The sequence below is a fragment of the Tamandua tetradactyla genome, chromosome 8 (genome assembly GCF_023851605.1).
Source record: "Tamandua tetradactyla isolate mTamTet1 chromosome 8, mTamTet1.pri, whole genome shotgun sequence".
Classification (NCBI taxonomy): domain Eukaryota; kingdom Metazoa; phylum Chordata; class Mammalia; order Pilosa; family Myrmecophagidae; genus Tamandua; species Tamandua tetradactyla.
This window is the reverse complement of record NC_135334.1, coordinates 48,077,973-48,091,261: the sequence shown is the minus strand read 5'-3', so window position 1 is coordinate 48,091,261 and position 13,289 is coordinate 48,077,973. Positions and strand designations below refer to the sequence as shown.

Here is a 13,289-nt window from a genome sequence, read left to right as displayed (position 1 = left end):
GACGGAAGGAAAAGGGGTGGACTTCGTGCTCAGTAGGTTAACTTCTCGCGCAGCCCTTGCACCATTACTTATGAGTTGCTTTAAAATATTTAAGAGAAGATAGTTTGGGAGGAGTGAACTTTGTGATGGGTTCAAGAGTGTCCAGAGAAAGAGTGTGTTATCTTGGAACTGATGGTCGCCATGGGGATAGCCCTTTAAGGAATTCTTTTGAGGAACTGGGGGCTTACTTGGGACATAAATTAACTTTTTCTGCATGGTGCTCTTTATTTTCACTCTCCGAAATGGACAAGTAAATACCGTGTTGTCAATTTTTGAGATTTAATTCTGGGGATGAACTTTTCCATTCAAGGCCGGGGACATGTAAAAAGTTGCTAGTTCATAGCCTGCATGTAATAGTTTTGACTGTGTGAGTAGCAGGAGAGTGGGTGTGAGGTGGTCCCCTCCACAGAGGCCCAGGGTCATCCTTACCCACTTAATCCTCCCCCATCACCATCCTGGTTGTTTTTTATTGTACCTGAATTCTAGGACCAGTCTGTGTGTGTTTTATGACATTTGGCTTTTCTCCACTTTGGGCTTGATCATATGGCCAACTCCATTTGTGGTGAGTGGGGGGGTCTTTGACATGGTTCCATTTTAGAGAGAGCTTATTAAGCTCGCACCCCTCTGAAAGAATGGGCTCTTCTGATGTTCCCCTTCCATTTTTCAGAAAACTCTCCTGGCCACGGGAGATCACCTGACCACAAAGGACGTGTCAGCAACTTGATCCACAAGCCTGAGTTTCCTGATGGGGAGATGATGGAAGTCCTCATCTAATGCTGTCCCCCTTGTTGGGTTTCCTGCAGAACACTGACAAGGAAAGCGGCAAGAGGGAGAAGAAAGATCAAGCAGGTTGTGGATGGGAAATCAAGAGTAATTTGAACTGATACGGATTTCAGATTATAAGAACATTTTTATAAATGTAAAATGAAACAGGAAACCTACATGACTGAAGAGAGAAAAGAGCACTACAGATGTTACTGCACATGGTAGGGGAGAGGAGATGCATATAGGTTTGGAAACAAAGTTAAAAAGAAATAGGAAATGGAATATTTTGTTGTACAGAAAATGTATCTCTAGGGGAAGTTCTGTGTACACCTATTTTCTGTGTAATCAGATAAGTCTCAACATGGGTTTTCCTTGGAATACCCCCATTCTCTTTGCTTCTTAGCATGTTCTGTTTAAGAAGAAAATCCTAGAAATCTCCAGCGCCCATCTTGGTATAGTGCGCTGTCACCTGTGTCATCCGTGTGGTGTCCTGTGAGTGAGTGTGGGTGTGACAGTGAGAAGAAATGTCCATGAATGAAGGGGAATTTAGAAAGTGGTCCTTACCTAGGAATGTGTTCACGCCGGGTTTTCAGGCAGTTATTGGGCTTCCTAGGCTTTTCTGAATTCTGTATTTTCTAAGCCAGCCAGGAGTGCATCCTCCCCCGAGTTTCTCCCAGTTCATTTCTGCCTTTGCTTCACTCTTTCTAGTTTTCCTTTTTCCCTTCACTTTTTTTTTCTTTTTAACAATACATGGCAGAATTCCTTAGGCATGGGATTGATTAGAGCACTGTCTGGCTGTCATCCGTGTCCCTGCTGTGTTTATAATGGTGACTAGTAGGACAAAGCTGTCTACTGAATTCTTGGCTGCTTTTGCCGCTGATTGAGCAGTCGGGGTGCAGCTGTTGACCTCACTCTTACTGTGAACTAGGTAAGATAGGAGGAGGTGGAAGATTCCATGGATTCTGTGATGTGCATTAAGATCATGGCACTTGTTTTTTTCTTCCTCACTTCAGCTCTCCTGCAAGGAGTTTGATTATCTCTACACTGTCGCTCTGTGGGGGTGAGTCTTTCAGGACTGCACTCCAACAAACATGACAGTTTATCAACAACTGCCTTGGCAGCGTCCAGAATCTCACCAGGCACCTTCATACCCTTTCTTGTGTTCGTGGCTCATGCGAATATATTCACCTGCACTCTTGGTTGCCGTGGATGAGCAAACTGGTTTCCCTGCCGGGCATGTGTGCTAATAACACATTAGGCTTTCCCTGCTGTGAACTTACTTTGTAACCTAACAGACCAGTATATTTACAGTGTGCTCAGGTTTCTAGAGGTTTCTATTTTGGGGGCATTTATCTCAAAGTAAGGCAGAAATACCATGAGAAAGAGCCAGGAGGGGGTTGGGTATTGGGCCTCTTGCATCCTTGCTCTTGTGCTTCACCTAGTACTCCTTAGACACCGACTTCCTCTGCAAATCCAAGAGGTGCTGGGTCAGAAAAAGAGAGACAGTACTCAGGCTGTCAGATGCTCTTGGAGGATCCTGATCTCTTTCTCCCTCCAGGTCAGCTGGATCCCTATTTGTCCGGAGTTTACTTAGGGGCAAGAAAACCCTAAGTCTGAGGCTTTCTCAAGTCCCACTTAAATGAAACCCTGAAGACACCAATACTCTTGGGAAATTTTTCTTGGGTCCTCTATTTAAGGTTAATCTTTGGAGTGTCACCTGAGTAAAGTTGGAGAAATCCCCAAAATTGAGATGGTAGAAGGATGGCAAGAGTTGTAGGCTGGAGAGTGGAAACCAGTGGCTTTGGTCCAGAGGATCTTCCAGGCCATCCAGTGAGCAGTGTGAGGGAGCTGACTGTGCCCCAGCAGTGTCTCTGTGGCCCCATGATTAGTACTTCATGCACCTCATGTCCATTAGTCTCAATAAGCATCAAAGTAAATGCTGTGGGGACTGGGAAACAGGGTGCTCCAAGAAGCTGAGCAGCTTTCCCATTGCCTTAGTGGTCTCGGAAGAGGGGCCAGGAGGGTCTCATCATGGGAGGAAAGGGTTGACCAGGGGTCAGGAAGGGGATGGGGACAGAGGAATACCCATCCCAAAATGTTACCCATCACTTTTCACAGGTGACAAGGTTCCGTTGATGACAACAAACTTTTGTAAAAAAAATTTGACCCTCAATTACTGTTGGGGAGGACTAGGAAGGGTTTTGTCCAAAGATAGGTTGTTAGGTCAATTCTGGAAGACCCCACTACTGAGGTCTGGGCCACCTCAGCTGTGTCCCACAGAAATAGGTCAGAGAAGAACCGCAGCCTAGTTTCTCCCAGAGCCTCATCTTTGTGCTCCACTATGCCTCATTGGCACACTCTGTCATGAGAATGGCTTGCTCTCATAGGTCCCGCTGAGCTCCCAGGATGTTTTAGTTTTCAAAGCACACATGGAAACATCACTGTCTGCCGGGTGGTCTTTGTGAATACTTTTCCCCCCTTACCTGCCGAGGATCCATAGCTTTAGAATGTCTTTTCTGGGAGTTTTTCTGCCAAGCCAGGACTCTCAGCACTTCCATCTTCATAGCTTTCCTGAAGCCTTGCTGGCATATAGGAAGTGAGGATTGCCTTGTCTACACTCACACTCTTAAGTTCTGGACACATCACAGTATTTTATCTCATTTGATTTTTAGAAAGGAGAGAGCTATGTTTTCTGGCACTAACTGTATGTAAGCAGTCTGGTAAGTACTTTTAATTAATTTTTGAACTACCCTGGGGGTGGGGGGCAGGGAGAAAGTTTGTATATTTCACAGATGAGGAAACTAGGACTCAAGGTGGGTAAGTTCCTTCCTTAGGCCTCACAGCCAGGAGACGCAAGGAGCTGAAACAAGGATTTGGGGGAGGAGCTGTGCCTTACCAAGGCTGCACTATTGTTTACATGGGAGAGTAGCCTTCCTATAGCCCCATGTCTTGGCCCCCTCTGTCTTCTATCTGTGATGCACCTGTGTGTGCGCACCTACACACACACACACACACACACACACACACACGGCTGCCACACTTTCGGGGGCTAAGAAATAAAGGCTGGAACCCAGAACTCTTAGAATTGCCCATAAGTACCAGGGATATTTGCATTCCATTATAAGCAGGGTTACAGAATACATACATTTAAAAATACTTCCACATCATCCATGGTCTGGACTTCTTCAAAACTTTCCAGGGTATCTGATGTTAGAACTTAAGGAACCTTTCTCAGGGTAGAGACTAAAGGCTTTGCCGTTGCTTGAAGGGATGCCACAGTAATTCTGCGTTATCCTTGAATGTGTCATCCGGCAGTTTCTGCGTGCTTCCAGAGCTATTTCTGTGGAATATGAGGTGGTGTTGGGCTCAGGCCTCTGATCCTAGATTTTTAAATAGAAGGATGGTCCTGTATGTAAGAACTTTTACTGCCTGCAGGGCCATACAGCTAAACTGCCAGAAAACATAATTTAATTTTCCAGAACAATGAGAGCAGAATCTTAGCATTTTCTCTTCCCATTTCTTTGCTTCCCTGCGGTTGGTAGCCAGCAACAGTGTTGGATTAAGTCTCTTTTAGACAGGTGTGCAGGGTGAGGCTGCCATGCTCCCCGGGGCTTTCTTTAGTTGCGAGGGCAAGCATCGCAGAGCTCTTCTTTGTTTAGTCCTGCAGGGGTTGCTTTTTGGAACACGTTGTGAATTTGAACTACACAGGGCCTGAATTTGATTGGGTATAGAGACGTTTGCTCCAAATGAGCTCTGAACTTGGAACAGAGAATTCAGTGGCTCTGTTGCTCAGGGAGGCGTGCTCAGAAATGTCCCCTGCAGAGAAGCCAGTCATTTCTCCTCTCTGTTCTTACCTGGGTTTGCCCCTCATGACGCAGCAGCTGCCAAGTCCTGATGCAATGAGATACTCTCTACCCAGGGCAGCCTTCTGTCCCAGACATTTGTGTGAGCATAGATGTTGCGTGAGGCTGGGGTTCCCCAGAGCCCATGAAGAATAGATTGAGGGGTTAGAAGAGTTCAAGGCATGGAGTTCACCCTTGGACTGCGGGGAGCTGTGCTGAGCAAAGAGATGTGTTTTCTAAATCCAGAGTCCTGCTCATTATCAGTATGTGTCAGCTTCTCCATGGAGCGTATTCTGTGTTCCCCGAGGGATCTTGCACTCCTCAAGTAAAGAGTGCTGTGGCCAGAGGAAGTAGGATCCATGACTGTTCTCAAATGGCAAAGGCTGTAAGTGGCCAGATGGTATCCAGCCATGGTGTATGCGTTGGTTTTCTTTTCTTTTTTCTTGCTAAGTAATCATTGTGTTTAAAGTGTGTTCATTCCACGTGAGGATTGTTTGATGGGTTTGCCTCTGATACCTGGTTCCATGGAAAATGGACCAGTAGTTCAGTTACCAGAAACTGGTCAGTTGGGAGAATATAAAGGTCAGCATTTCAGTAAGTGAAGTCCGGGAGCTAATGAGCAGGGTTCTGTTCTCTTTTTTAAGTAGGATACCATTTTCTCACTTAGTAATCTAATGATATGTTAAAACTCTGCACTTTGTATATGTAAGTGCATATATATGAGACAGGACTATGATGCTGTATGTCTCATTTCTTTTCTCAAGATCCAGAAGAGCCGAGCATTTCATCTCACCACATCTTCCTTAAAAAGTGTCCGCTTGAGGGATTGTACACTGATTCCTGCAGTGCTGCCCAAGTAGAAACATTTGGGTAACTGCTCCTATTAGAATGGCCTCTGGGGGCTGGCATGTGAGAAGTCCTCATCCTTTGAGGATGGAGTTAAGTTTTTGAAATAATCCTAAGTTTTTCATAGCTCAGTTGGATGACTAAAGGTGGGAAATTAAGGTAGTCATACCATTTTAGCGTTAAAAAAAAAAATTCTTAAGGTGTTTCTTGTAAAGAGTCTTTGGACTTGGAGAACCTCTCAAACTGACCACTTCAAAAAAAGGACAGTATTCATTAGTATGTGTAACTTCTAGTGGATTTATTTTTTAAAAATCTGTTCTTTTGCCATGCCTTGTATATGTTCAGATCTCTGCATACGCTACAGCTGTGAGTGCATTATCATAGTGTAAACATGCAGTAGAAATTCCGTACAACCGTGGTACACCTAAGTGCATGTTATTGTCATGTTACTCTATGACCAAGGTGCTTCTTTGTCATGAAATATTGCTTCACAGAATTAAAATATTGTTCTCTATATAATGTACAGCATTTCCTTGCATCAGCTCCCAAAGTGTTGCTATCCGGTGGCGTGTTTACATGTGATTTTGCCCAGAATTCTGTCCCCATATAGATGCCTGTGAGTATTTATTACAAAAACAGAATGTAAGCAGGTGTATTCACAGTGTTTTTCTGAATTCAAAGTGCTTTCCCCCTTTGCAGAAGGACAGTGGTCCCCTCCTCAGCGAGGCCCTTATAGAATCTGTAAAATTCTGTGAAACGAGGGCAAGTGTGTACATGTACCCAATGTCAGTCGAGAGATGTGACAGCCCTAGTGCCCTGGTCTCCACCTGCTTGGGAATAGCATTCTGTTTTCTTTCCAGGGGACGCCAGTATCTGCTGTAACATTTTGGCATCTTTGTATTGCTGGTCTGTATTGAAGGGGGGAACGTACAGAGCTGTACAGCCAGGTGGGTCTGTGTACAGAGTGGGGACTCCAGGAACACAGCATGTCCCCCACAGCAAATATTGATACTGTTGGTCAGCCAAAGATTTTCCTATTCTTTGCTGCTTAAACTTGTGCCTTAATATTGTACATAATAAATGGAGAAAATGGCAAAGCGCTTATTATTTCCCTCACTGTGGCTTTTCTTCCCCAGAGATGAAACAGGGTGCTCAATAAAAGTTTGCTTAATTTAATTTAATTTAATTTCACTGCTTGGGGCAGCTTTACTTGATTCATTTTGCTTCCAGAAGCACCTGTCACCTCCTCCTTTGGGCCCTTCCCGTGACACCGCTCAGCCCTCACCAACACACAGCTCAGTTCCAAAGAGGAAGTGAGTCATCCAGACCGCTGGAGCTTGCTGTCCGCCCACTCCTGTCTCCTTCCGACAAATAAGGAAACAGGAAACCCAGGGAGACTGTGGGTCTGGAGGAGACAGTTTCTACTGCCTTCATGCAGCAGCCTCCTTTTCAGATTTATGTATTCAGAGCTTGCTAGTGACCACTGAAAGCTGAACTCTTGTCTTGGAGAACAAATCCAAGCAGCCTGAACCCTGGAGTTTAGGGTTAGGGTCAGAAATGCCTCAGCCCGAGAGAGACTTGGAGATGGTAGCTGCTTTGTTAGTGCTTCGGGATCACAGGGGGGTGGGGAAAAAAGAGGCTCATGGTGACTTGGAAACTCAGTGACTGACAGAGAACAGAGTAAATCCCAGGAGAGTCCCCAAGTGAAGGCCCCTCCCGGGGGCCCGTGGCCCTGGGATGGCTGTAGCTGACAAGGTACTAGTCGCTTTCAGTTCCTTCTTTGATCATGCAAAAAGGGGTTTCTCTCCTCCTCGCTGGCCTCTAACTCCAGTGTTGAATTTCTCCTAGCATGGGCAGAGATTCCTAAATATGAGCTCTGGGGAGAGTGTGAAGGGTGGATTTCGAATTCCCCAATAAATTGTGATTACCTGCATAACTCCTTCAATCCTCACAACAACCTGGTCATTATTCCCATTTTAAGGCCGAGGATGCAACCTCGTCCTTAAAATGGCTCAAGCAACCTCGGACAAGTAAGAGGAAAGCTGATAGAGCTGGGGTTTGAACCCAGGCCCACCTGATACGGAGCCCATGCACTTCTAGGTGACAGGTGGGTGGTTATCTGCTTGGTCCTGACTACCACTCAGAGGAATCCTCAGGGAAACTTGGAACTTCGGCATGTGAATGTGACTCATTTAGCATAAAGGACCAACCATTGCAGCTCCCCAGGCCTCCTCTCAGCACTGCATGGAGGCCTTGTGTGTCCTGCTGCATTTAGGGCTTGGAGGAAAATCCTTCTGAGCTGTGAAGCCACCTGGGTCCATCTCCCTGCCCTGACCCCGGACCTGCACTTTGTGGGAGGCCCCACCTGAGTTCTGGCCTTTCTCCTGGCCCCTCATACACCAAAGGACAGAAACCCTCAATTCCAGCAGTTCAGTGTAGCTGTTCCGAGTGGTAACCACGCATCACTGTGCCCCAAGGAGTGCTGGCCTCTGTCGTGAGATCCCGGTCTGGGGCCTCTGCAGAACTGCAGAGGATAAAACATGTGAATTGCCAAGGCTTACTGTAGTCCTGAGCTGGGACCCAAATGAGAAATAAGTCAGGAGCTATGGAATTCCTTTCTTAGGAAAGTTCTGCATTGTTGAAATAAAAAGGGTTTTCTGTCATCAAAGAATGTTGCTATGTTTACTGTTTCTGACACCCCTTTATCAAGCCTAACAATGTGTCTGAAGTACTTCCTTTAATCTGCCCCATTCCCAGTGGGCAGACGTCCCAATGCATGACTAGGTAAGCCTGAGCTTCTCTCTTGAGTAGCCTATCACCCCCAAAAGTCTTCCCTTTCTAGAATATTGAGAGATAGTTGTATATGATTTTTGTTTGAACTAAACCTGGAACTTAAGGGAGCCCCAAACGCCAAGGAGACATTCTCCATCTGGTGTGGATTTCTAGCAAAAGTTGACTCTTCCCAAGTTCCTAGAAACTCATAAGTCGTGTATAGAGAATATAAGGCTAATTGTTGGAAATTAACAATAAATAACTTTAAATTAGGGGTTCAGTTAGCCCCTTTGAAGATTCTAGGGAGGGAAGACTAACATTATTTAATTTTAGCAACCCTGGGGGTAGGTGTTTTGATACAGTGTCATCTCTGTGTTTCAGATGAGGAGACAGGCTCAAGAGAGGTAAAGTACAGCTTAATGTGAGGCATCAGGAGTGGAATCCAAGCCTGCTCACTTCTGAAGCCCCTCCTCTTCTCTCCGTGCACTGCATTGTGGCTTTAGGCCTTAGCTTTAGTTTTGTTCTGACAATAGTTTGTTTGCTTGCTTCCCCACCCCCCACCCCCACCCCCCCCACCCCCCCGCCGTGGGCAGGCACTGGGAATCGAACCCTGGTCTCCGGTATGGCAGATGGAAACTCTGCCTGCTGAGCCACAGTGGCCTGCCCTTATTTTTAATTGTTCTAAAGAGGAACTGCAGAGACATGACAATGAAAATATGACATTCCCAGGAGAAGGCCTGTACTAGGTGGGCAGGCTTTCTCAGTGTCTCGGTCTGGTTTGTAAGATACGTCCTTAATTTATACCTACCTGGCTTTCTTTATTAGCATAGGGTTCCCTGGTGACCGTTGGGCAGCACAGGGGAGAAGGGCCCTTCTGGCAGGTGCTGCCTCAGGCCAGGCCCTGGACAGGACACCTGCTCCTCTTATTCCTCACCCTGAACTCATGTGGTCCAGAGATGCTGATGCAAAATGAAAGCCCTTTGTTCTTTGGGTTAAAGGAAATCCTTGATTATGCCTGATCGTTATCTATTTCTGGGTTTCCCACTGTCGCCTGAAACTCACCAGGCCCCAGGTGAATATCTGGGCAGCACTGCTACATCTACCACTTGACTTGCCCTTCTCATCTGCTCAGTCACCTCCAGTCTCATCCCACTCTGTCCTTGAAATGAACATCAGAGAAATAATAGTAAAAGCTGACATTTATTGTCAATAGACAACACCTGTGACTCTTCTACAATAGGACATTGACTTTTACAATCGCCCGGACGCTAGCATTATTACTATCTCCTCATTCTACAGATAGAGAAACTGAGAGACAGTGAGGTTAAGTCTTTTGCTCAAAGTTTCAGAGCTCAAGCGTGGCAGGGCCGGGATTCAAACTCAGGCAAACTGCCTGTCCTCAAGCTTCCTGAAGCATGTCTAATTAGATCACTCCCTTGAGGGAAACAACAAAATCCTCTGCTCCCAACAGCCTTTAGGATAAAGTTCAACCTTCTACTATGCATTCATCTCTTCAGTCGGACCCGCCTACTTCCCCAGGTCTGAGTCTGCCTTTTTGCATTTCCTTTTCAGTCTCTGCCAGCGAGGTTCCTTGGCCGGAATGCTCTCTTGTCTCCCTGTCCAAATCCACTTCATTTTCCCAGGTGAGGCTCAAGTGTCACTTCCCACAGGAAGGTGTTGCAGATCCCTGGGGTCAAAGTTATTATCTTCCATTATGAGCCAAGCCACCATGGGAAAGTTGTTGAACTTCTGTATATCTCAGAGTCCCCATCCGTAAAATGAGGACATGGAGCAAGTACCATGTCTATTTTATTCACAGATGTGAGCTGGGCACTCAGCACGGTTCCTGACCCACTGTAGATGCTCAAGTGTTAACTGAATGAGTCAAGCATGAGGACTGATGAGAGAAGAGTGGAGCACATAGTAAGCCCTCCAACTTAAACAGTCTTCCTCACAGCATCCATTCCAGCACCCTGGCCTGCCCGGTTACAATGAACTCCATGCACGAGTGTCTGTCTGCACGTCCGTCTGGGCTGGGTGCTCTGTCCTGTATCCAGAATAGATGCTCCTTAAAAACTAAACTGGATATAAATTACGCCAAGCTGCTACTCACAGTTGTTCAGAGACTATTTACAAGGAAACTGGGAGAGGAGATCCTGACTAATAAGTAAAATTTTATTTAAAAATCATTACGCAAATAATGCGCATTTTTAATAAAAGCAATCAAATGATACAAAAGCATTCCAAGTAGAAGCCTTTCTGTCCTCGAAATCCCCGTAAGCCACCTTTGTAAACAACTTGGAGACTCTCCTAGCAGTCTACAGATACAGCAACCAAATAGATATGTGTTAATTCATGAATTAATGAATATTAATTTTTTTACCCCTTTAAAATTTTCTTATGAAACATAACCACATACAAACACAAACATTCTTTCCATATGCTCATTCCATTCTTGTTATATAATCAATAACTCACAATATCATCACATAGTTGTAAATTCATCATCATGATCATTTCTTAGAACATTTGCATCAATTCAGAAGAAGAAATAAAGAGTACAGAAAAAAATATCATTCATACCATACCCTTTACCCCTCCCTTTCATTGATCACTAGCATTTCAATCTACCGAATTTATTTTAACATTTGTTTCCCCAATTATTTATTTTTAAACCATATGTTTTACTAGCCTGTCGATAAGGTAGATAAAAACAGCATCAGATACAAGGTTTTCACAATCACACAGTCACATTGCAAAAGCTGTACCATTATAGAATCATCTTCAAGAAACACGGCTACTGGAACACAGCTCTACATTTTAAGGAAGTTCTCTCCAGCCTCTCCATGACACCTTAACTAAACAGGTGATATCTATTTAATGCATAGGAATAACCTCCAGGATAACCTCTCGACTCTGGAATCTCTCAGCCATTTGACACTTTATTTTGTCTCATTTCTCTCTTCTCCCTCTTAGTTGAGAAGGTTATCTCAATCCCCTGATGCTGAGTTCCAGTTCATTCTAGGATTTCTGTCCCACGTTGCCAGGAAGGTCCACACCCCTGGGAGTCACGTCCCCTCCCACATAGACAGGGGGAGGGCAGTGAGTTTGCTTGTCATGTTGGCTGAGAGAGAGGCCACATCTGAGCAACAAAAGAGCTTTTCTTGGGGGTCACTCTTAGGCCTAATTTTAAGTAGGCTTAGCCTATCCTTTGTGGGGTTAAGCTTCTTATGAACAAACCCCAAGATTGGGGGCTCAGCCTATTGCTTTGGCTGTCCCCACTGCTTGTAAGAATATCAAGAATTCTCCACTTGGGGAAGTTGAATTCTCCCCCTTTCTCACCATTCTCCCAAGGGAACTTTGCAAATATTTTTTTATTCACTGTTTAAATCACTCTGGAATTTATCGGGGCATCACTCGGACAAACCTACAAAATCTCATGCCCTACTCAAGGTTCCAAGTATTATGGTGTTCAATTAAGCTGTCCGCTTAAGTTACATTAGAAAATGCTCTAGTCAAAATGTAAATTTTGTATCAAATAAACATTTTTTGCTTTAGTCTCACACATAAGTTAAAGTTTTAAAATATTAATTACCATCTATTTTCAACATCCTGCAGTATTGACATTCCTTTGTTCTTCCTCATGCAAAAACATTTTTAAATTTGTACATTTAGTCACTATCATCACACACTCTAGGCATTCCTAGATTATACCCTCTCAGTCTTTATTGTCTATCTTTCCTTCTGATTTCATTTGTGCCCCCAGCCCTCCTCCCTCTATCATTCTCACATTCAGCTTCATTCAGTGTTCTAACATTATTGTATCACAGTTAGGTATATTGTGCTATTCATTTCTGAATTTTTACAATCAGTCCTGTTGTACAATCTGTATCCCTTCAGCTCCAATTACCCAGTATCTACCCTATTTCTGTCTCCTGATGGTCTCTGTTACCAACTGAAATTCTCCAAGTTCAATGAATATTAATTTAAATATAAGGTCATGCTAGTCATACAACTTGCTTTTCTCCATTCAACAGTAGATCATAGTCAGATTTTCATGCCCATATATATAATCTATCTTATTTTCTTTTGTGACTATATGATGACTCCTTTATATTGAAGGGGAAGTGTGGAATACTGAACTCTAGTGTGTGCTCCTTTGCTGCCAAGCAACTACCCCTGGCCTTTCCCCAGCAGGTAAGAGAGGACTAGAGCGTGGGGAAACTGGGCAGAACCTTTGGTTTCTTTCCTAAGAAAGAGGCCAAAACTTACAATATAAATCAGGCTTGGTCAGATACTGTCCCCGATCTTCCAGTGCATAATGTTCCTATTTGCCTGTCTGAGAAATAATGGGTGATTGATGTCGTGATGATATTGGGATCCCAAGGACTTGGCAGCCCCAAGGCCCCAGCTGATGGCTCGGGCCCAAGCAGGCCTGGCTTTGCCCCATCTCTGTCCAGAAAATCTGTTGCTCTCTGAGGAGGTGGCCTTCCTTCCAGCATCCTACCCTTTGGCCCAGGGAACCCATTTTCCTGACATACTTCATTCGACTCAACCTTAGTCCCTGTCTGACTTTGTTCAGTCATGTTGACGATATTAATCCTTCCCTTGTCCCTAAGACTTGGATTTTGCAGAGAGTCTATCAGCCTTTACAAATATTGAGTTGTAGCTTGTAAACAGAAGCCCAGTTCCTGATTCACTCATCAGGTCACTCCGAAAATTATGTGCCCAGCAAGTTTCAGATCCTGGGGAAACCATGCGGATGGCGCTGGCGGTCCCTGCCTGAAGGAAGGTGGGGAGGTGGGGAACTGAAGGGACCCATCCCCTGTCCCCTGTGAAAGCCAGGACTTTCACACAGATACCCCACTTGGTCCTTACAACGGCAAATGCAGTAAGTTAGAGAAGTTAAGCAAATGGCCAGAGGCCTATACTACCCGAGAAAGTGACAGGGTAGCCTTCGAGCCTAGGTTTGCATGGCTCTAAAATCAAGATCGTTCCCCTCTATCAGACAGCTCCCATATTTCT

At 44.9% G+C, this 13,289-nt stretch overlaps 1 protein-coding gene across 14 annotated transcripts in view; it reads left to right on the top strand.

Moving 5' to 3' along the window:
* Positions 1-6,668, top strand: part of AMOTL1 (angiomotin like 1) — a 170,866-nt gene extending 164,198 nt beyond the window's left edge. For all 14 annotated transcript variants that reach the window (XM_077113228.1, XM_077113229.1, XM_077113217.1 and 11 more), the window contains one exon: positions 707-6,668. In XM_077113228.1, coding sequence (XP_076969343.1) covers positions 707-813 — 107 coding nt within the window. In that variant the 3' untranslated portion in view covers positions 814-6,668. The remainder of the gene's footprint in view (positions 1-706) is intronic.
* Positions 6,669-13,289: the final 6,621 nt, after the last annotated feature.